Consider the following 25221-nt stretch of genomic DNA (forward strand, 5'->3'; position numbering starts at 1 on the left):
AATTCTCCAACGAAGAAAAAATATTTTATATGGCTAGTTACGGGTAGTATATTTTCATACCACTTTTCACCAATATATTTATGCTGTACATACTGTGATACATTTTAAAATAAGTCTCTCGTAACACTTAACGGGTGGCTCACTTTTATGTCCTTTTATATGTATTTATGTAATTATTTCTGTGAGGTGAGACTCAAAAAAACAATCTGTCTGTCTGCCTGTCTGCTTGTCGTAAAAGGCGACTACCGGTATGTGTGTCTTAAGAGGCGATTAACGGGATCGCCCGGGTGTCCGCTTCACTGACTTGGTTGATGCATGTCATCGTATCCCAATTGCGTGGATCGATGTTCATGATATCAATTCACTGGCGCAGACTCAATTACTTACAGACCGCCGTCATATAGGCTAGCTGAAATATTAAAAGGTACCATTCATGGCTGCATGGTTGATTCAGTGGTACACATATACAGTACAGTATAATGAAAGTCACATACAGTGGAATCTGTCACACAGACTAATCCGGACCAATGTTAATATCTGACTTAATTAAGGTCCTGAATTAACCACGTTAATTTATCATCCAGAAAACAATATCTGACAAAGTTGCACTTCCTCCACAATAGTAAATCCAACAATCCATTGTAGGATTACATCGCACACCCGTTAATCCAGATAGTAACAGCAATCGTCCGTTAAGGCCGGGTTTTCAGATTGCCGGAGTTCCACCTTATTTCAAATTACAATTACTAACAAAATATGCTGATAATGTGTGTCACACTGATTAAAAACAAACATACAAACCTCGATCCTTTATTTTTAAGAAATGTCCACCACCCCTACCGCTCTTAATTCCTGGAGCCGACCTTCCTTTTGTATAGTGTAACAATGTTACACCTATTATTTCGACACTGTTTTAAACATTACTGTTGCAAGAACATATTTATTGACCTTATGTTAACACTGTCGCCTGTCTAAGGAAAGAAAACGCCACCTTCCTACACTGAACCAATAAAGAGTAGACATCTACGTACGTGAATATTATATTTGTGGTAGATTTCTGTCAACTTAGATCTACTGTATAATTTCGAATTTGGCGCTTCTGTTATTCGACTGCATTACGCCCCTTGTAACCAGCCTCACTTCCGTCTGTTTGTCGGAATCCGGAAGCAAGTGCCCGTTGATTCACCTCTGCACGCGCAGGTAGAGTCAAGTTTAGGTCGCTAAGACGCCTGGATTTAATATTTCCAGCTGAAATCGACAATTGCCATCATCGCACGTGCTACTTTGTATGGCCTAAATGTCTGAACCGACCAAGGAGGGGTTTTCTCAGATCGAGCTGAATAAGACGGTATGGGAGGTGCCGACCCGATATCAAATGCTGTCTCCGGTTGGGATGGGAGCGTATGGGCAAGTGTGGTAAGTGCCACCCCTTGTGACCTCTTGACCCCTATCTTAGCCCCTGTCTTCTACGATCTCTTTTCCTGGCAAAGATTTTGCACATAATATTGTTCTAGTGTATATTGACATTTTGCACATCTTTGAATGAAAAATCTAGGTCAAACACTTCGCCATAACTTAGTCCATGAGCGAGCGCCTTCTCCTCCAGGTTTAGATCCGCGAAACGGGGTGTGACTTGTGCGCAGCAAATTTTGACAAAAGATGTTTCGTAATTATATACGTAGTTATTGTTAGAATAAAACCAATATTGAAATAGCTTGTGCATTAACTTTCAACATGTATGGTGACCTGTTATAATTGTAATCAAGGTCGTTATCTTGTTTATTTACACTAGCGAAATCAGCTGTTAATTTAGACTTGCATGAGATCATACATTTTAGATAAGCTACGGCTGTAACCATTGCTACGCTTTGAATAAAGCTAGGCTGTACAGCCAGCTGGGAATGTCTGATTAAATTAACAACGGCCCGGGTGTGCGTGCAATATAAACTAGCCATACCCTGTCTGCTTTTTTTGCCCTGTTCATGTCAACAAGGGTGTAACATTTGGCTTGTGGTGTATAATATTGTGACAGAGCATCTCACCACAGTTAATCAGGGGGCACAATGCCAGTACATATTGTGATAATGTACCTGGATACACAAAGTAATTATGGTTGCTAAAATATGTTCCTATAAACTTCTGTGTATTTACTTTGAGGATGTCCTTGTCTGGTTGTCATGCTGTTGGGGCCTGTGGTGCTCTCAAAACATTCCTGCAATGTGTGGAGCTCCCTGAAATGCCGCCCAAGGCTGAAATGTTTTCCACATAATCTATAATTGTTTGTGTACATATTGTGTGAAAGTTGATCGTGAGCTTGTTACCAGTCAATTGTTGTTCATCAGTCATCACATAAGTAGATGCTAGAACTGTTCTTATCACAAGGTGATAAATGAAAACATGATTGAACTGGAATACAGTAATACTATTCCATGAATTTGATGAAAAAGATCTATGACATCATCCTTAGTAAACCCTTTTCATGTTTATGCTTTTGTTGATAAGTAGCTGTGTTTCCTCAAGATTATTGCAACTTATTACAGGGAAAAAGTGAGCCTCTTGTCTGAATCTGTCCCATGGTAAAGATATTTATGCATGTAAGAAGAGGTATATTTGAATTTGTAGTTTTTATTCTTATCAGCTTGTTCAGTCAGTGTGACCTCTTCAAACTGTGGCTTATCGTGTCAAACTACAAGTTACAATTCAAGTGCATATTTAATGTGTAAACATAGCTCACATGGAAAGTTTTTCATTTAATAATGATGGTTACATGAGAAAAGTACCTCAAAATAATGTACAAGCTCATGGGTGATCTTATCAAACCATCTGAAATTGAACAGGCAGAAAATAATCTAGCTGACATATTTGTGAATTATAGTTATATTGTTAAAACCTTGTCATGAACAGTAACATCACAAAAAATCATTGTCAACGACATATGAAATTTGATTGGTTATCTTGTTATCTTTTCTAAGCGATTATACTAGACACAAATGCACCATTGACAAGTGGCATTTCAATTAAGCCCTCAGCCCTTCCTACCGTAACTCAAACAGTTTAGAATGCATGTGAATGAAAGCAGTGATCTCTGTGTTTGTCTCCGGACTTGTTCAAACATATGCAGTCAGTCAAGTCACACACTACACTGTGTTCCCTCCCACTGTGTCGAGAGTGGAATGTAGGTAAAGCAAGGTGATCATTATGCTTATTGTAACGTGCAGCGTGTTGATGATGCATTCATTGTATCTTGTGCTGCATGGTTGTGCGCTTCAGTGGCCTGTATAATCTCTTACTATTCAGATCGTCTCCATAGTCTGGTGGTAGAGCGTCCGCCCGTAGAGCGGAAGGTCCAGGGTTCGATCCCCAGTGGCGTCATACCAAAAGACGTAAAGAGTTGGTACTTGTTGTTACCCTGTCTGGCCCTCTGCATTATGGGGTTAAAACAAAGACTGGTCGTCAGTCAGAATCAATATACTGTGTCTGAATGGGATATTGTTAAACTGCGGCGTGATATCTCAGGGGACTTGCACAATGAAATCAGTATTAGTCACACACACACACACACACACACACACACACACACACACACACACACACACACACATATGTATGCTGTCGCTATGTAAGTGCAGTAATCTTGGATGCGATGTTAAACCCCGTTTCACTTCTTCACTTCACCTCACTTCTTACAATACAATTTCCCTCATCACCTTGATGAACGTAAGGCAGTGAACATGGTGAATTAATGAAGTGTGAATGTGCCCCACTGAATGCCCTTTATTTAAGCATGACAAGTTGGTGTCACTGGTGTCACTTGACATGCTTGTGGTGCATTGGATTGTCCATCTTCCCGAGGCAAGAGAGTTAACTGACTTTAAAAGTCCAGTTTCCATCCTTGTCGAACTAGGCTGGAATTCCTGAGCTCGATCGTAGCGCCACCAGTTGCTATTACGAGTTATGTCCTTTCTATGCCTCTCCTATTGACCAATCAGATTCAACCTATCATATCACTTGCATTTGCTTCAAACAAAACGGTGGCGCCCAGTCAAGACGATCTGATTGATAATCAAGATCTATGTTGTGATAAAACGAGTCTTACATCGCGAAGTGCATCAAATCACGTGAGCGCCTTGATTAAAGCATGAAAAGATTTAGAAAATATCTGTTGACAACGAGTTAGTGGTGCACATGCTTTGCAAATCCTTAAGTCGACCGAAATCTGCATGACACTTTACGAAACGGATTTCGATTTTGGTGCGCGATTTTTATTGGACTATGCATAGACTCGTTAATCCATCCAAAATGTAACTCCATAATACCAGCCTAGTTCTGCAAGGGTGGAAACTGGACTTTTATAGTCAGTTAACTCTCTTGCCTTGGGAAGATGTAAATTGTCAGAAAGTTGTCTGTGACATTTGCTACTACTAACTTGTTTGTTTGCGTGTTGTTTAACACTCTACTCAGCAATATTCCGGCTTAATGATGGCAGTCTGCAAGTAACCAATTCTGGACCAAACAACCCAGTAATTGATATCATGAGAATTGATCTACGATACGATGACAAGCATCAATGAAACCACCCTATCTTGTTAGTTTCCTCTTAAGACAAACATAGTTATCTCTTGCAGCAAAGGGGCACGGGTGGCCCAGTCATCTAAGGTGCTGCGATTCGCTGTGCAGAGTTGCATCCCTTGGACATGCCAGAAACCTATGATTATGTTTCTAGGTTTGTCAGCACCATACACATGCTCGTGGGTTTCACTGAAGTGGTAAACATCTGATACCTGCATCACTTTGGGCTTTCCTCCCTAATTAAGCTGACACACCATAATGTAACTGGAATACTGTTAAATACGGCGTTAAACCCAACTCACTCATTCATACAGCAAGCATGGGTTGCTCAAGTCTGGGTCTTTCCCAGATCATCAGGTGTTGATTCTACTAAGCTTGTAAAAATTCATTTTGTCAAGCTTGTCTGCTAATTATTCTTGATAAAAATTTGATCAGCTAACAATAGCCAATATATTACCATATATACATACATGGCAGAGATTTATCTTGTTTTCCAAACTAAGTGCCTTTGGCATGCAAATTGGGAAATTTTTATTCAAAATTGGGATTTTATAAAGGGTCTTATTCTTTTGAATTTCAAGGGTATTTTTACATTGCATTCCATGCAATCAGTAGTATACCAGTCAACTGTCCAAAGCCACATCACTGATTGTGACTTTATTAAAATGAACTGGAAAGCTAAATCCCAATGTGTGATTTGTAACTGACATTTGCTGCAGACTTTGAGCCGAATATAAGCGTCCGAGCAGGTCTAGATTCATCCCTGCAAGGTATAGATGCTCCCACAGACCAACATTCAGCCCCAGGTCTACAGCCAAACATCCCCCAATTAACATGATTACGGTTACAGATGTTAAACATGTTATGAAGAATACTGTTCTCCGAGCTCTTTCTCTGTGTTTCGCTGATAACATGACCCATGGAGATCTGGGTAGAGAATAGGTTTTCAGCAGTCCACGTTTGCCGTAAGAGGCGACTATGCTTGTCGTAAGAGGCGACTAACGGGGTCGATTGGTCAGGCTGAAATTCTCTCTGAAATTCAGCATGTTCATAGGTAATCTAGAATTACAGTCAATGTTTTCATGATAATGGAGAGTTACAGATAAACTGCGGTTTTATCTAATATATGAAAAAACAATTACGATTACCCATTTAACGTGATTAATTCTTAGCTGCCTGTGTTCAAATGTGCATTAAACAATTTAAAAAACCAATAGTATATCCTTTCCAACTTGTCTACCTGTAAGTTTGTACAGATCTTTCTGTACTGATCAGAAGCTGGCATACATGAACTCCACTGCAGAGAGTAATACATAAGAATAGTCCTATGTCTCACCTATAGTTGGACATGCTACCTGCTGTGAGCATGTCCTATGTCTCACCTATAGTTGGACATGCTACCTGCTGTGAGCATGTCCTATGTCTCACCTATAGTTGGACATGCTACCTGCTGTGAGCATGTCCTACGTCTCACCTATAGTTGGACATGCTACCTGCTGAGAGCTTGGTTTATTCGACATGTTACACACTTGGCATGTATGGGGAGGCACACAAACAGATAAAGAGATTAGCATGGTTAGAAGTAACCCAATACAGCATTTTAACTGAATTTTGTTTGTTTTTTGGAAATGCAGACTTATTGGTGTAAAAAGAACCAGTAAACTGGTCAGGGTATAAGTATATATATTATATACCCAAAGAAACCTGTCAAATCCCAATGTGAGTCAATACTAAAAATACTGCAGATAATGATCTGCAGCCCTGGTACAAAGTTCTTTGTGTGAGAGAGAGGGCTCTATAGAGGGCTCTATACATTGAGCTCTGTATTTTTTACATGCTTCAAGGGATGACACAGTCTGTTGTTTCAATATGGAAACAAAAAACCTATTGGGTTTTGCACTATTTAAAAAAAATTTAAGTCAAGTTTGATTGGTTTAATGTTATTCATGAGTTATTGTGCCTCTTAAATATCATATTGTCTCTGAAAATATGATTTTTCCATGTTTGTTGTTGTGATCACACAATAATGGTATATTGTGTAAATACTGAGAGAAAAGGGGAAATGATGCAGTCTCTTTCATGGCAGTACATGTGTTACGTATTTATTGTTTTTAAGAAGTTCTGCACAATAATATTAACTCTCAAAACATTCAATTGTTCCTGACTTATAGAAATACTACTTACTTATTGTTAACCTGGGTAAGCAATCAAAAGCTGTAACTAGTTATTGTGTTATTCGTGACAGTCAACAACTGTCAACTAGTTGTGTTATTCGTGACAGTCAACAACTGTCAATATTTCCTTTTGATTCATAATATGATGATACAGTGATGACATGGGTAGTGTGGAATCCTCTGTTTCAAATTCCTGAATCCGCCTCTTGTGATTTCTAGATTTGTATTTCCTGTTTACCTCTTCATCAACCCAAGAGAAGTCAGACCAAGAGCTGTTATCAAATTCTCATCTACTTAAACTTGCCTTTGCTCTCTACCAGTCTTACTTAAGCACTGTAACCATGAATGTCAGCATCAGTCCTCGTGTGTAATTTTGGTATGAAGAGGGGCCTTAGCCGCCTATTATCATGATTATTCTTAAGTTCAATCATGTTAAGGGTTGGGCAGGTAGCCTAGTGGTGAAAGTGTTCGATCGTCACGCCAAAGACCCACATTTGATTGTTGACATAGGTACAATGTGTGAAGCCCATTTCTGGTGTACCCAATCGTGATATTGCTGGAATATTTCTAAAAGCAGCATAAAAATACATACTCACTCAAACATGTTACAAATGAAATTGACATGGGTAACATGACTAAGGTGTTGTCCTTAGATTTAAATATTTTAGCTTGTGATTAAAGAGTGATTGGTGTGTAGTCCAGTATATAGTGGGGTAGTGAAACCAATGAGTAATACCTAGGTAGGATAATAACTTTGTTCATGTTCTACTCATGCATTAATTTTCATTTGAAACCAAATGTGACAGTGTGAGGTTTTAATTACTGAGGCCTATTCAAACTTATCATGTGGAATCAAAACCATGTTTTTTTAGCCTAGAGGACTCCAGGTTAATCTCTCCTCCTAGGTGTCTACTTCTTAGGATTGTTTGGATTCTGGAGTTGAGCCAGCCACTGGTATCTGATGATCTATCGTATCCCATGCTTGTCACAAGAGCTGACTAGAGTGCACATCTCTGCCTTCTTCCCACCCACCCCCTTTTTTCTCAGGTGCCTTCGTCCTTCCATCTTGTTTTTTTGTTCACTCTCCTGATTTGCGTAATGTGCACCCCGATTTAAAAAGATTACCTTCACCTCTGTAATGCTTTCAGTCACTGGTTTGTCTGGTCCAGATTTGATTATGTGAAATGAATACTAACTGACTTGCTATAGCTTGAATATTGCTGACTTCAGCGTTCACTCACTCTTTATGATCAACGTAAGGTGGTCCTAGTGTCCCGCGGCATGTCTAGCAGTTCTTCCCACCATAACACCTCACCTCCCACTTTACAGTACAGATGTTGTGCTTGTTTTGCAGTTCTTCCCATGACACCATCATTATACCTCCCACTTTACAGTACAGATGTTGTGCTTGTCTTGCAGTTCTTCCCACAACGCCACCATTATACCTCCCACTTTACAGTACAGATGTTGTGCTTGTCTTGCAGTTCTTCCTATGACACCACCATAACACCTCCCACTTTACAGTACAGATGTTGTGCTTGTCTTGCAGTTCTTCCCATAACACCACCATTATACCTCCCACTTTACAGTACAGATGTTGTGCTTGTCTTGCAGTTCTTCCTATGACACCACCATTATACCTCCCACTTTACAGTACAGATGTTGTGCTTGTCTTGCAGTTCTTCCTATGACACCACCATTATACCTCCCACTTTACAGTACAGATGTTGTGCTTGTCTTGCAGTTCTTCCCGTGACACCACCATTATACCTCCCACTTTACAGTACAGATGTTGTGCTTGTCTTGCAGTTCTTCCCATGACACCACCATTATACCTCCCACTTTACAGTACAGATGTTGTGCTTGTCTTGCAGTTCTTCCCATGACACCACCATTACACCTCCCACTTTACAGTACAGATGTTGTGCTTGTCTTGCAGTTCTTCCCACAATGCCACCATTATACCTCCCACTTTACAGTACAGATGTTGTGCTTGTCTTGCAGTTCTTCCCATGACACCACCATTATACCTCCCACTTTACAGTACAGATGTTGTGCTTGTCTTGCAGTTCTTCCCATGACACCACCATTATACCTCCCACTTTACAGTACAGATGTTGTGCTTGTCTTGCAGTTCTTCCTATGACACCACCATTATACCTCCCACTTTACAGTACAGATGTTGTGCTTGTCTTGCAGTTCTTCCCGTGACACCACCATTATACCTCCCACTTTACAGTACAGATGTTGTGCTTGTCTTGCAGTTCTTCCCATGACACCACCATTATACCTCCCACTTTACAGTACAGATGTTGTGCTTGTCTTGCAGTTCTTCCCATGACACCACCATTATACCTCCCACTTTACAGTACAGATGTTGTGCTTGTCTTGCAGTTCTTCCCATGACACCACCATTATACCTCCCACTTTACAGTACAGATGTTGTGCTTGTCTTGCAGTTCTTCCCATGACACCATCATTATACCTCCCACTTTACAGTACAGATGTTGTGCTTGTCTTGCAGTTCTTCCCACAACGCCACCATTATACCTCCCACTTTACAGTACAGATGTTGTGGTTGTCTTGCAGTTCTTCCCATGACACCACCATTATACCTCCCACTTTACAGTACAGATGTTGTGCTTGTCTTGCAGTTCTTCCCGTGACACCACCATTATACCTCCCACTTTACAGTACAGATGTTGTGCTTGTCTTACAGTTCTTCCTATGACACCACCATTATACCTCCCACTTTACAGTACAGATGTTGTGCTTGCCTTGCAGTTCTTCCCATGACAGTCAGGTGGGAACGAAGGTGGCCATCAAGAAGCTTGCCCGTCCTTTCCAGACAGCCATCCATGCTAAGAGAACGTACCGAGAGATTCGCATGTTGAAACACATGCACCATGAAAATGTAGGTGGAATTGAAGTTATCAGTGTTTGAACATGTTGAATGTTTGTCTTCTGTGACAATACTTGTGCTTGTTCCCCCTGTTGCCTGAGACCACTGCTCACAATGGTGGTGTGTTCAGATCATGGAAGAATATTTCGACATTTTTTCAAGAGCTATCTCTAAGCCCAATTGTCCATCACAGAATGATGACATAAATAACATAACTTTGGCTATTACTGCCAGCTGTCCTAAGTGTGTTGATTAGATGCAGGTGTGGGTGGGCATAGTGAAATCAGAGAATACTGCATTGGGGTGCAAGGCGACGATATTACTTTGTCTACCACGAATGTGCCTGATAGTAATAAATGAATCAGAAATCCAAGCGAGTGCATAAAACAAAACTAAGCTGGAGGGCTGTAAGTAACAAAGCATAGTAAATTGTGAAAGAACAGCCACAACCCGGAGGCTAAACATGCTAAACACAACATGCTAAACGAAAACATTACGACTGATCATACTGCTATATCACTGTTTGGGGAGTGGGAATTAATCTATTGCTTCCCTAAGTAAACCATTGCATGCTTTAGCAGCTTGTAAACAAGGAAGCTGATAACCTGGTAATGTTAACACGACTTGGAACAAAAATAAGCCTAGCACCTTACACAGTTTGACACCCTTAATAACAAGACCATTTCTCTCCCTGACGTTACTGGCGGCCTGTTGGTTGTCCCATCAGGTGAAGGCCACACACCTTCTAAGCGTGCTATGGGAGCGTGTGTGAGACCTTTCAAGGAACTACAAAGTTATTTTATCAGGTGTTAATTGGAAAACATACTTCCTTCTTTATATCCAATGCATTGAGAGTTTATTTATAATCATGGAAATCACATGTCTGCAGATTGAGCATGATCCTGATGAGGAACACATGTGTATGGAAGGAAGTAGAAAATGACCTCATCTTTCTTTCATAATTTCAATTCTATATTCCTATGCATGAATGCCTTGGACAAAGATTATTTCTGTCAGTTTATTTCACTCTGACAGTTACGTATTCAATGCAATAAGCGCCAAGGGCGCTCTCAAAATTAGAAATAGGGGGGACTCTCATTAGAATTAAATTTTGGTGGAAAAAAAAAGAGTTGAAAGATGAGTTCGTATTATACAAGAATAAAGTCTTGTGTACATTGATCAATTGGAAGGGGTGCTAATTGGGATTGTTCATTAGACAATATATTAGCAAATATCGCCATGGGCGCTTATTGATAAGAGTGCTTATGACGTCGAATACAGTATTTAGATTTAGCAAATGTTGATCATGTTAGTATGTGACTCAACATTTGGGAGGGATACTGGGCTATATCCTACTGTTACGTAACTAGAGGACAGTAACTGGTGTACCTGAATCATGTACTTACGTTTATTAACTCTAAATGAAGCTGAACATGCTCCACTAGCATGGCAATATTGGATACAATTTGTATGACACCATCTGCCAGCAGCCAATCACACACATTCGGTCCTACACTCAGAATATCTCTATCAAACGTTGAGTAGTATAGTAAAAGTAGAACTATGTTTGACAGCTTGTTTAACAGCATGTCAAAACACGCCACGTGTGCACATCATATGTAAATTCAGTTGTGTTTGCGTCAGTATGTTATGGAGTATTATGAATCTTGTTTTGACATGCTCAGACTTTGCTACCATGAATGTAGCCTTAACCATGGTAATGGGCAAGTAAACTGAAAAAGATTTTTTTTTATTCTGTTGTGAATATCAATTTTCCTAGATACATTTATTTAATTTCCGAAAAAAGAAAAGGTTATGACATTCTATGAAAGTATTTAAATGTTCCAAGTGATTTTCATAACTCCGAAACAAACCTATCTGGGGGCGTGATATAAAGCTATGGGTGCTGCAGTGATAGCACATGTTTTCCTTAGTTAATATGTGGACATTTTTATCTTGTGATTCTTAGCAGCTATAAATATACTGTACACTGTTTCTGTGTTGTTTCTGTGTTGTTTCTGTGTTGTTTCTGTTAATCCTTAAAATACAGATCGTTGAAGTTGTGCATTTTGTGAACTTGTTTTAACCCCAGCTATGGGAATTACCCCAGTCGCAGATTTTTGTTCAAACATTTGTGATTAGTATGCCCCAAACTATTAATAATCTACAAAATTGCTATGTAGAGTTTAGTTGCCCTTCGAATAGTGGAAACAAATATGGAGCAAAATATTTCTAGTGTGATGAAATAATTCACATTGATGTTCATCAATCTCAACTAAACCATGTAAACATGCTGAAGTAGCTGCAGTAATCAGAACAATACACTCCTTCCATGTCTTTCTCTGTCATTATCATGCTGATGCTCCATTCATAACCCATCTTCCACTAACCAGTCAGGTATTTTACAAGATCAATCTTTTTCTTTTCTTTCAGATAATTGGTTTGTTAGATCTATTTACACCTCAGACGTCATTTGAACGCTTCCAGGATGTGTAAGTACTTGAGTCTTTCATGAATATTCTGGGGCGGTGTGGTAGACTAGTGGCTTGTCACACCGAAGACCCGGGTTCGATTCCCCACATGGGTACAATGTGTGAAGCCCATTTTCCAGTGTTCCCCGCCGTGATATTGCTGGAATATTGCTAAAAGTGGCGTAAAAACACTCTCTCGCTCTCCAATGAATATTCTTCGCAAACAGTGCTTGAGTTTAACCATGCTGTGTCACTGTGTATGTGTGACCAGCATGTTTAACATTATGCAAAGTTATGTAGAGTTGTCTTGATTGACTTGACCCCGAAAGCAAACTTTTTCTTTTAAAGAAGCGACTGCCTCCGTGGTCTAGTGAAGAGCAGAGGGTCGGGGGTTCAATCCCCAGCCATGTTAACATGAGACGTTAAGAGACGTTAACAGATGGTACTTGTTGTTACCTTGCCTGGCCCGGTAGTAGGGGCTAAAACAAAAACTGGTCGGCTTGGAGTCAGTATGCTGAGTGGTGTATTCATGTTAAACTGAGGCATGGTATCCCAGATGGCTAGCACTATAAAATCGGCGTATGTCCGGACTAGTTCAAGCAGCCACCCACACACTTGCATGCATGTCGCTATAATAATCTTGGGTGATGTTAAGCCCTATTTCACCTCACCTTTCAAGGAAGGCTTCAAGGCTTTCAAACATTAAGAGGCAGTTGCACACTTATGTGGATATTTCACCATGTCTACACATACATCACTTTGGGCTTTCCTCCCACATCAAGCTGACATGCTGTGATATTACTAGAATACTGTTAAAGCGGCATTAAACCCAACTCACTCACTCACTCCGATTGCGACATGAACTTTCATTTTGATTGGGTGGCCCAAGTTCACTCAGGATTCACCATACGTGACCTGTGGAAGATTTGTCAGATCTTGATGGAGATTGGTGTTGGAGTAGAAGATCTGATAATCATATTGCTTAAAAGCCATGGTAACACAACTGACTCTCCTATTAATGTTGTATCTTTCAGATATTTGGTAACCCCATTGATGGGTGCCGATCTGAACAATATCCTGAAAACACAGAAGCTGAGTGACGACCATGTACAATTTCTAGTCTATCAGATACTCAGAGGGCTCAAAGTAAGTGTTGGCCAGATATGTCCTTTCTGCAAACAAACATGTATGACGAGTTTATTGTCCAAAGCATAATTCTTACTCGTAGTTCTGAATTTGCAATCTTTTGCTGGTGGCTGTTGGGTAGGCTAGTGGTTGAAGTGTTCTCTAGTCACTCTGAAGACCCAGGTTTGATTCCCACATAGCCACTTACACCAGTAATACCAGAAGATAATTTGTTTCAATTGATTAAGTCTTCTGAAGTTGAGGGGCACTGTTGTCCCAGTAGTCTAAGGCGCTGCAATTCAGTGTTCACAGTTGCATCCTTTGAGTATGCAACAAACTGATGATTGCGGGTTCAAATCCCAGTTTCGCCCAAAATATGTTTCTAGGTTTCTCAGCTCCAGTGTGTTTCACCAAAGTGAGAACTGCATCAGTTTAGGCTTTCATCACACATTAAGCTGATATGCCGTGATATAACTGGAATACTGGTAAGCGGTGTTAAACCCAACTCACTCACTCCGAAGTTGAACTTACCTTAAGAATTTACTTGAAACTTTGTTGAATAATGTAGACACATTTAAGATGCTTATTGTGTTGATTCCCTGTTTTTATGTGCCGGATGTCTTTGTGTGATGTCAGGAACTATATGTCTCTGTTATTTTCTTTCAGTACATTCATTCAGCAGGCATAATACATAGGGTGAGTTGTCTTCCTGCTGCTGGTCAGTAAATCTGTATAGTGGTCAAGCACTGAAGACTCAGTCTGATTCCCTGCATGGGGTTAACTGGTGGCATAGGTGGTCCAGTCATTGAAGCGCAGAGTTGCTTCCCTTGGCATGCCAGAAACATGTGATCATGGGTGTAAACCCTTGTTTCTTGGTTTGTAAGCACCATACCGGTAATTGTGGGTTTAACCAAAGTGGTTAATATGTGAAACTGACATCAGGTTGGACTTGCTGTGATACTGAAATACTGTTGAGAACTTTCTTAAACCCAACTCACTGACACTTGGGTAGAAGTTGTATCCACAGTCCAGGCCTCCGTACTCTGTCAACGATAATGTTTAAGTGTATAATGAACTGTTACTCCCTGAGCCGAGCTCCTCGTTTGTCAACAATCTGCCTATCAAAACATCTCTATCAAAAATACGTATAACAAACGACAGATATAACAAACTAAAATTAGTGGTCCCTAACCATAGTTTACTGTACTTTCTGTGATGACAGATGTACCATCAACCATAGTTGACTTGTGTTGTTTCTTGCAGGATTTAAAGCCAAGTAATATTGCTGTAAACGAGGACTGTGAACTGAAGGTAGGTCACCCTGGTCACATTGCTAGGGATACAGTGCAGGAGTGGTTGTCATGGAGATCCATTCTTGTTGTCATGGTTATAAAATATGGTTGTCACAAATTCATTTGCTTGCTCCCAAAAGTTCATATGGAGATGCAACATATGACTGGAAAAAAATGTGATATGTGAATCAATCTTATTGGAAACTATGAAATAAAGATATCAGATATTTGTGACATATGTGCCACTTTTGTTTGACTGTCGGATGCCACTTTTTCATATATCAGGGGGTGTCGGGTAGCCTAGTGGTTAAAGCATTCGCTCATCACGCCAAAGACCCAGGTTCCATTCCCAACATGGGTACAATGTTTGAAGCCCATTTGTGGTGTCCCCTGCCATGATATTGCTGGAATATTGCTAAAAGCAGTGTAATATCATACACATTCACTTCAAATATCAGTAGCAACACAAAACATTGTAGGACAATGTCTTTATTCTTTAGCCATGTTAGCAGCACATAGTGTTGTAGTTTGTGCACAGGTTCTGGTAATTCAAATATGACCTAATTCTTTCACTTTTTGACACATTTGATGTTTTGTGGTACATGTTGTCCATGTTGAGTTTTCTTTACCTTGTGTGTGACATGAGCGTACATATATTCACCAGATTCTGGACTTCGGCCTGGCCCGCCACACAGAGGATGAGATGACGGGGTACGTGGCGACACGGTGGTACCGGGCGCCCGAGATCATGCTCAACTGGATGAGATATACACAAACAGGTGTGTATTCAGAATAAACAATGTGTTTGTTGTGTTCTTGTTTTATGGTCTCAACTGGCAGAGATTTAATTATCTTGGGTGCCAATGACAAACTGGAGAGAACATTAGTGTGAAGATTTAATTCAGTGAAATTATGTTAAACCAAATACTGAACCTTCTTCTCCTTATTACCCGCCACCCCAATGAAGTTGGCGGGGGATATAGAGATGGGTTCCGTCCGTCCGTCCGTGTGTGCATGCGTGTGTGTGTCCCGAAATCGTTTCCGGAGCGTAACTCAGAAACCATTAACAATACTCTACGAAACTTTGCATGTCTATCAGACTCATGCTGAATGGTGCCTTTTGCTATTTAGGAATTTTATAAATTTTTATTTTTTGTTTCCATGGCAACAATGTCTATATATAAAGCACATACTGAACAGAACTGGTGCTATTTGATATTACGAATTTTTAGAAATGTTTATTTTAGAATTTCCATTGCAACTATTTTGACCGGGGCTAAGAGAAATGTTGGGTTACTTACCTGGTTTGCGACCATAACATGTTAAAATGGGCGGGGGATATAGATGACTTTGTCTGCTATACGCTTGTATGTCTTGGTATCAATGGTTGTCAGAGACAGAGATATAGAGAAATTTCTTTCATCAGGCACAGGCATGGTGCCGCCAAATATTGACCTTTGAGGGAACAAAGATAATCCGTAGCTGATCAATATGACTGTTGGTGATGGAAACTTATGGTTGATGTTTGTGTTTTCAGTTGACATCTGGTCAGTGGGTTGTATTATGGCGGAGATGCTGACCAGCCGGCCCCTGTTCCCCGGAACAGATCGTATCCTTACACTTAGTCACAGTGCTGTGCAACTACAGGTGTACATGCCTCTTTGGAAAACTGTGGTCAACACTGGGAATAAAGTCCCAGGGGTCCCTGTCATGGCCCCCATGTTAAAACCTGAAGATTATAGGGGGCCTTAGCTAAGTATGCTTCAAGGACTTCAAGGACTTAACTTTATACCATGAAAATGAATCTCGGTCAGTAGAAATGGTGACATTGACTGCTGATATGAATAGTAATGGGGTGACCATCAGGGAAAACAACTTAGCCGATGCTGATACTGTCTGGTTGGACTTGATTACTTGCAAGCCATCATAAGCATTTTACTCTCTCCCACACTCCAGTAGTAAGCATAAGATTTTTCCTTAACCCAATGCAGACATCGATCAACTGAACAAAATCCTGTCGCTGGTCGGCACGCCTGGGCACGAGCTGCTAGACAGTATAGAGAGCAAAGATGTGAGTTGTCTTGACATCTTGTTTTGTTGCAGACCATCTCTGGTACACATGGGAAGTCCTGGTTGCACAGGATGTCACTCCTATCTTAGTACTCAGGAAAACATTATATTTATGAATGGTTATTATCGTCTTCTGTTTCGATTAAATGTCTCGATGAAACTCATTCGTTCATGGCCCCAATTTTGAATTGAGATCTAAGCTTAACTGTTGTTCAGAGATTCTTTTAATTGTCTTTTTGGTTTTCAAGAGAGAAATTTGCTCTGTACTATGTTGGTGATAAGACATAGGGAGATGGTGACATCACATCCGAAATGGAGCTTTTGTGGTGAATGGGTCCGGGGTATTAATCGTCCTGAATGTGATGGAGGATGGTATTGTGTTGGCATCATGGCACTGTATGTGATAAACATCTACATGTCTGATGCCATATCACACATACCCTCAAATCACTCAAACAGTGCAATTCTCTGGTGTGGAGTGTCTGATATGCCTGTAGTAGTTCCGTGCTAGTAGTTTAATCAAGGCTTGCCTTGGACAGCAGTTTGTTTTAATTTGTTCACTGGTTAATCCTTTCTCTTTCTGTTTCCAATCCAGGCCAGGAATTACATTGCATCATTACCAAAGTGGAACAAGAAAGACTTCAAGGAACTGTTCATAGGCGCCAACCAGGACGGTGAGTACTGCCCAGGATACATCATATTCCTCTATGTTTCCATACAAACACCGCTCCATGGTCTAGAGGTAGAGGGGGGGGAAGGTTGGATCCCCGGCCACGTGATACCAAAAGACATTAAAAGTTGTTACCAGTTGACACTAAACGGCTAAAACAGGGACTGGTCAGCTGAGAGTCAGTATACTGTGTTAAACTGCGGCATGGTATCTTAGTGGGCTAGCACTATAAAATCAGCATTAATCTGGACTAGTACAAGCTGTCACAGGCTATATAAGTGCAATAATCTTGGATGCAATGTTAAACCCCATTTCACCTCACCTCACCATGCAGACACCAGGGCCCACTTGCACAAAGCGATCTAAGCGCTAAGATGATCGTAACTGCCATATTTTAACATAGGCGTACAATAGTCGTTGTGCTTACAATAGTCGTTGTGTCATTGTAAGGCTTAGGACATTGCTTATTATGTAATATTGCTGACTGAGTGAACATCAAGAACAAAGAGTGAGAAGGAATTGAGGTGTATCAAAGAGAAGAACAGTGTATGTATGAAACAGTTTGTCTCAGAGCTTTTTGAATTATATTTCAACAGTGAGTGAGTGGTACATTTTTAACAGGATTACAAGGAATTATTTTTGAGCACACACAGTTTGTTCTTGTGAAGTCAGTATTTTAAGTTTGTGTTGGACACTGGAGTGAAACTGTTTTCTTATATTACTGACCCGTGAAGATCTGGGATAGAAAAGGTCTTCAGCAACCCAGGCTTGCCGTAAAAGGCAACTATGCTTGTCGTAAGAAGCGAATAACAGGATCGGATGGTCAGGCTCGCTGACTTGGTTGATGCATGTCATTGTATCCCAAATGTGTAGATCGATGCTCATGATGTCAATCACTGAATATATAACTGGAATATTGCTGAAAGTGTGGTGTTAAACAACAAAAAATAAAAACACTTATGTTACTTCTAACTGGATGTTCAAGGAACATTCTACCATGACATTTTATGATTCAGCATCCAGCAGTATAAGATGTCAGACTGATTTTTCATAACAGTGAAAGAAAATATTTATTCAGAAGCACTTCTTCGCAAACCAACCTGTTTCCCAATTTCAAATGCTGATCCTACTTCATTAATGCTGCTGAATAACATGCTGTGGTTACTATATTATTTAAATGTTTCACATTCAAAATCACACATTTACACGTTCAGTTTCAAATGAAATTTACAGGTATCAAATATGCGTTTGAATCCTCTACTTTGAAAACACATTTGGTTTATCCGCTAATTGGTCCCCTCCCATGTATTCCTTACAGCTATCAAGTTGCTGGAGATGATGTTAAACCTGGATGCCAAAAACCGCCTGACTGCGGAGGAGGCACTGGCACACAAGTATCTAGCTCAGTACGCTGACCCGACTGATGAGCCCACATCGGAACCTTTTGACTGGGGCTTTGAGGACAGTGAATACACTATACCAGAGTGGAAAAGTAAGTCCGTTTCAAGTTCACATGTATAGCTGTGACCCACCTGCAGCACCCCACTGGAAGACGCAGACTCCTGAAGTTCACTAGCTGCTACTTTATGTTGGGTTCGGTGTGTAGATTGGTAGCCTCGGAACATTCAGGTGAACTATGGAATCTCACAGCTCAACAGGAAGCCTAGTGGTTAAAGCGTTCGCTCGTCACGCCGAAGACCCGGGTTCGAATCCCGACATGGGTACAATGTTTGAAGCCCATTTCTGGTGTCCCCTGCCGTGATATTGCTGGAATATTGCTAAAAGCGGCGTAAAACAAAACTCACTCACTCACAGCTCAACAAAGTTGCAATGTTGAAATACTCATGGTAGTTTTGATAGTATCATAATTTATCATTATGGACAAAACAATGTGATATTTCTGAAAAACAAAGGAGCGGTGGGGCAGCCTAGTGGTTTAGGCGTTCGCCAGTCACTCCAAAGGCCCAGGTTCAATTTCCCACATGGGTACAATGTGTGAAGCCCATTTCTGGTGTCCCCTGCTGTGATAATGCTGGAACGTTGGTAAAAGCAGCGTAAAACCAGATCCACTCACTCACTCCAAAACAGTATCACTTGATATAATCCTTGGCTGAGGTCGCCATGCATGTGCCTGAGTTTCACCCATGGTAAATGTCGCATTACATTCACCGTCTTTGTGTTTCAGATTTAGTATATCAGGAGGTAGAAGTTGGGCATTTAAAGACAGTGGACTGGTGAGTGATTCAAGCTGAAGTTAACATAAGGCACTAGTGACTAAACCACACGTGAGCCAGTAGAACCTCATCACAGGGTGCACTGAACCCAATGACCAACCTAGGGCATTGAAGGCCATAGCCTGGTGCACAACCTGAGAAAGTGAACCTCAATACCTGAGGCATTGAACCCCATACCCTGAGGCATTCAACCCCATACCCTGAGGCATTCAACCCCATACCCTGAGGCATTGAACCCCATAACCTGAGGCATTCAACCCCATACCCTGAGGCATTCAACCCCATAACCTGAGAAAGTGAACCCCAATACCTGAGGCATTGAACCCCATAACCTGAGACATTGAACCCAATAACCTGAGGCATTGAACCCCATAGCCTGAGACATTGAACCCCATAACCTAAGGCATTGAACCCCATAACCGGAGGCATTGAACCCCATAGCCTGAGACATTGAACCCCATAACCTGAGACATCGAACCCCATAGCCTGAGGCATTGAACCCCATAGCCTGAGACATTGAACCCCATAACCTGAGGCATTGAACCCCATAGCCTGAGACACTGAACCCCAATTCCTGAGGCATTGAACCCCATAACCTGAGGCATTGAACCCCATAACCTGAGGCATTCAACCCCATAGCCTGAGGCATTCAACCCCATAGCCTGAGACATGTCAGTGCTTTGTAGGAGGGTCATGTGTTGTCAGTGCTGTGTAGGAGGGCCATGTGTTGTCAGTGCTGTGTAGGTAGGCCATATGTTGTCAGTGCTATGTAGGAGGGCCATGTGTTGTCAGTGCTGTTTAGGAGGGCCATATGTTATCAGTGCTGTGTAGGAGGGCTGTATGTTGTCAGTGCTGTGTAGGAGGGCCATGTGTTGTCAGTGCTGTGTAGGAGGGCCATATGTTGTCAGTGCTGTGTAGGAGGGCTGTATGTTGTCAGTGCTGTGTAGGAGGGCCATGTGTTGTCAGTGCTGTGTAGGAGGGCCATGTGTTGTCAGTGCTGTGTAGGAGGGCCATGTGTTGCCAGTGCTGTGTAGGAGGGCCATATGTTGTCAGTGCTGTGTAGGAGGGCTGTATGTTGTCAGTGCTGTGTAGGAGGGCCATGTGTTGTCAGTGCTGTGTAGGAGGGCCATATGTTGTCAGTGCTGTGTAGGAGGGCCATATGTTGTCAGTGCTGTGTAGGAGGGCCTTGTGTTGTCAGTGCTGTTTAGGAGGGCCATGTGTTGCCAGTGCTGTGTAGGAGGGCCATATGTTGTCAGTGCTGTGTAGGGGGGCCATATGTTGTCAGTGCTGTGTAGGAGGGCCATGTGTTGCCAGTGCTGTGTAGGAGGGCCATATGTTGTCAGTGCTGTGTAGGGGGGCCATGTGTTGTCAGTGCTGTGTAGGAGGGCCATGTGTTGTCAGTGCTGTGTAGGGGGGCCATGTGTTGTCAGTGCTGTTTAGGAGGGCCATGTGTTGCCAGTGCTGTGTAGGAGGGCCATATGTTGTCAGTGCTGTGTAGGGGGGCCATGTGTTGTCAGTGCTGTGTAGGAGGGCCATATGTTGAACTGATGTGGTTGCATGTAGGAGTTACATTTCACTTTGCGGAATTAATAGATTCTACTAGCTTTCTTATTGTCAGTATAAAATCACTAGATGTTTACATTTTATTCAGGCCTGTCCATGTAACTTCTTGTTGTGTCATGGAGGACTCAGTTATGTATTCTCCCATCTTAGATCAAACAAACAAGTTCTTGTAGTTGTATTCTTTACTTGTTGTTTAACACCAAACTCAGCAATATTCCAGCTATGTGACGGCTTTCTGTAAATAATTAAGTATGGACCAGACAATCCAGTGATTGACATCATGAGCATTGATCCACGCAATTGAGATACGATGACATGCATCAACCAAATCAGCGAGCCTGACCACACGATCCCGTTAATCGCTCTTTTATGACAAGCATAGTCGCCTTTTATGACAAGCATGGGTTACTGAAGACCTATTCTAACCTTGTAGTTGTAATCTGTGGGCTGGTACTATAGAACTTCTGAGTAAGACAATGAAACTTGATGCCGTTTGTCTGTCCAGCAACCCTCTCTATATGTTAAGTCTTTTAAAGAGGAGTGTTTGGTCGTGAAGAAAGCACACTATTTCATTGTTTAGTTAGATTCATGTGGTCCACCCCATTGGAAATTAGAGTTTCTCTCATGTCTGTTTCAGAGTCAGTCAGTGAGACTTGCCAGCAGTGGAGGAAGAGCTTCCTCCTGAGAAATCATCCCCAGTCATTACTCTTCATGTCCATCTTCATCTCTGCATGTGCTCGGACTTCATCACCTTCCTCATCACATGGCCTGCCACTAGACAGTAGACACCCCACAGTGTGACACAAGTCACAAGACAAGGGACACCTGTAGACACAGTGTGACACAAGTCACGATTGTATTGTTTGGAGGTCAGCTGCAGTTGGACAGTATTCAAGTTGAAATGGAACATGGAGGCTGGTTTAGTTTGTAGCAGGGTATTATCAACGTGGTAGTTTCTTTTTCAGATTTGTATGTAAACATGACCTACACTCTTACATCAATCATAACTGTGATACTTATCAGAGATTTTATCAAACGTTTTATTGTAAAGGGAATTATGACGCATCATGATGACATTTTGTATTTGTCCCAGGTTAACAACTTGTTTCAGACTGTCTGTTAGAAACGAAAACAACAACAATAATTTGATGTACAATTAATAGTTTTGTTGCCACTGATTTTGGGGTGTGGGATTGGAAGGTCATGGGGTTGAAAAACGCACACACACACCTTTTGGAATTACTCCTGGACCCAAGTGACATGAAGAAAAGAAAGAGGAACTTTGTGTTATTAATATACACATGCGCACACGCACAGATCTTCAAACTTCAAAATGTGAAACCCCGTCCTTTTGAAAAGGTTGTTGTTCCACCTCTGAATGTGTCAAGATGGTTCCTCATTCTCATTAAAGAGATATTATTTGGGATGTGCCTTATCTGACATGTGTGACCTTGCAGTCAATGCAACTGAAGATGTACTTAAAAGATTGGATTTACTGCCTGTCTTGATGTGCAATGTGATAGACGTGTGGTATGAGCTCAGTACTCTAAGGTTGTAGTGACACAACATCTGTACGTGTTGTTCCTTAGTGACACAACATCTTTAGTTGTTGAATCTTAGTGACACAACATCTGTACATGTTGTTCCTTAGTGACACAACATCTGTACTTGTTGTTTCTTAGTGACACAATATTTGTACATGTTGTTACTTAATGACACAACATTTGTACCTGTTGTTTCTTAGTGACACAATATTTGTACATGTTGTTACTTAGTGACACAACATTTGTACATGTTGTTACTTAGTGATACATGTTGTTGCTTAGTGATACATGTTGTTGCTTAGTGACACATCTGTACATGTTGTTCCTTAGTGACACAACATTTGTACATGTTGTTACTTAGTGACACAATATTTGTACATGTTGTTACTTAGTGACACAATATTTGTGATTCAATTTCATGATCATGGTTAGATATTTTGAAAGAGAATTCACTGAAGGTTACATAGCCAGTACTTGACTAAAGGGAAGGACTTACTGAAATTGTATGGATATTGTACATTTGGCACAACTTTGATGGAAATCAGATTTCCATATTGTGTTCTGCCTTGTATTCATTTTAGAAACTTAAAATCTTGTTGAATACAACTGGCAAGATGGTGGCATTCCCCAAGTAAATGTTATGTATATCCAAATGTTTTATACATGGCTGGAATATTGTTATGTCATTGGCATGTGCATAGACAGTTCCTTGAAGTGGAGTCGAGAGTACAGAGATTGAGAGTATTGTCATGAATGAACTGTGAAAACAGTGTTGTCAGAGCAAGGGGGAACATTGACTCGGAGTAAGATGTATGTAAGGTTATCTTGTCTGAGTGGCAGGTTAGCCCAGTGGAGAAGGTGTTTTCTACATCACTAGGTACAGGTTCAGTTCCAGATATGGTTCATTATATGTGGTTCATGGTGCCACCTTGCCCCATCCAACATTTACAAAGGTAGGGCTGTCATTGCCCTGTCTAAGCCTCACATAGAAGGAATTGCAATATTATGGAATCTTTTGATCTAGACATTACATGATGTGGTCGAGATATATCCACTGAAAGTTAAGTCAGTTGAACAAATTGTTTCACTGTGATGAGTCTGTAAAACAGGCAGGCGTCTGTGACCTGTGAAAATGGAAAAACTGGAGGAATGTATGTGCAGTGATCAAGTACTTGCAGATAGCATATTTTGAGGTGGATCAGTGCCACTTGTCACGTCCAGGTCCATTAGGGGCAGTCAGGTAGCCTAGTGATTAAAACGTCTGCTCGTCACGCCGAAGACCCGGGTTTGATTCCCGACATGGGTACAATGTGTGAAGCTCATTTCTGGTGTCCCCCGCCGTGATATTGCTGGAATATTGCTAAAAGCGGCGTAAAACCATACTCACTCACTCACTCCAGGTCCAGTAAATGACAGCCCTAGTTGTTGTATAAAAGCTGCATTCAACTGGTCAGTCTCCATATCCATATGTATATGTAACTCAATTTGTTGCTGCCTCATCTTTCTATTGTAGCTGAGTTCTGTAATGGTCTTGAATATTAAGGTTAAAAAAATACTGATTTAATATTGATGTTTAGCTAGTGATGATGTGTTTAGCAACTGGGTATAGTTGCCAGGCTGAATGCTGTACAGAGTCCTGCTGTCACAACCAATGCTCAAGGCATCAAGTATTATTGGTCGCTAGAGTGAAGCTCATCTTATTTCCAATCTGATTGTGTAGTTTGAAGGAAAGAAGATTATACCGCAACATATTAATTACTTGTCCTTCATGCACTAATCGAGAAAGGGTCTGTCCCCAAGTGAGTCAAACCCATTACATGTATATACAGTGAAACCATGTCAATTTGGCGGTACTGAACCATGTGAAACAAGTACCAATTAACAAGTTTCTGGATAAACAAATTACGAAAATGGAGTAATATTCCTATGGGTGTTCACATCTCACCAGGTCAAGACTAAAAGATTTCACTTCACGTAGGGTTCAGACGAATGAGGTTTCACTGTATGCATGGTCAAGACTAACAATGTTTCAGCATATGAAGGGTCCAGATTAATGAAGTTTCACAGTTTGCAGGGTCCAGACTAATGAGGTTTCACTGTATGCAGGATCCTGACTTGCAAGGTTTCACCATACGTGTATCATACAGGTCTGATGTAGTCAACAGCAGTGGTTAACTACAACACTTAGTTTAGAAATGAGGAGTTTTCACCCAGCCCATGTCAATTAATATGTATATTTGAAAGTATATTTTCAATGAAACCCAGATGTACATAATAAATTTTCTGCTTTTGTCCCAAAGTAAATGTGAATGGTGTTTTATGTCTTTTTAATGGACTGGTTCCTTGCAAAATGTCTGAAGATCAATTGCACAAAATGGATTATATTTCGCTCAATATTTAATTTTACACTATTGTTTGAAAAGAATAAAATATGAATCTTGAAATAGATGTAGGTTTTCCTATATAAGATAGAATGTATTAAGTTTTGCTTGAGATATTGTTTTACAATCTGAATACGTATGTTGTGTTATGTCAGGGATAGTTTGAGGAATGCAATATTTAAAACTGGCAGCTTTTGGGTGACAATTGCAGAAATTGACATTGCTG

The 25221-nt window shown here is 40.9% G+C and overlaps 1 protein-coding gene across 1 annotated transcript; it reads left to right on the forward strand.

Annotated features, from left to right (window-relative positions):
* Positions 1-1154: 1154 nt before the first annotated feature.
* On the forward strand, positions 1155-25221 carry LOC139445893 (mitogen-activated protein kinase 14-like). Its single transcript, XM_071227133.1, has 13 exons — positions 1155-1416; positions 9528-9657; positions 12079-12137; positions 13151-13262; positions 13908-13937; positions 14505-14552; positions 15198-15312; positions 16071-16142; positions 16525-16604; positions 17199-17277; positions 18592-18765; positions 19459-19507; positions 21708-25221. Coding segments are annotated over exons 1-13 (1068 nt in total). The 5' UTR covers positions 1155-1297; the 3' UTR covers positions 21709-25221.

The sequence above is a fragment of the Haliotis cracherodii genome, unplaced genomic scaffold (assembly GCF_022045235.1).
Source record: "Haliotis cracherodii isolate W230 unplaced genomic scaffold, xgHalCrac1.p SCAF_6, whole genome shotgun sequence".
Lineage (NCBI taxonomy): Eukaryota > Metazoa > Mollusca > Gastropoda > Lepetellida > Haliotidae > Haliotis > Haliotis cracherodii.

Bases quoted from the DNA above. Each gene is read 5' to 3' on its own strand.
- LOC139445893 (XM_071227133.1), top strand. From the start codon at position 1,298: ATGTCTGAACCGACCAAGGAGGGGTTTTCTCAGATCGAGCTGAATAAG. The intron at 15,313-16,070 runs GTGTGTATTCAG...TTGTGTTTTCAG, and splicing joins GATGAGATATACACAAACAG to TTGACATCTGGTCAGTGGGT. The intron at 16,143-16,524 runs GTATCCTTACAC...AACCCAATGCAG, and splicing joins CCTGTTCCCCGGAACAGATC to ACATCGATCAACTGAACAAA.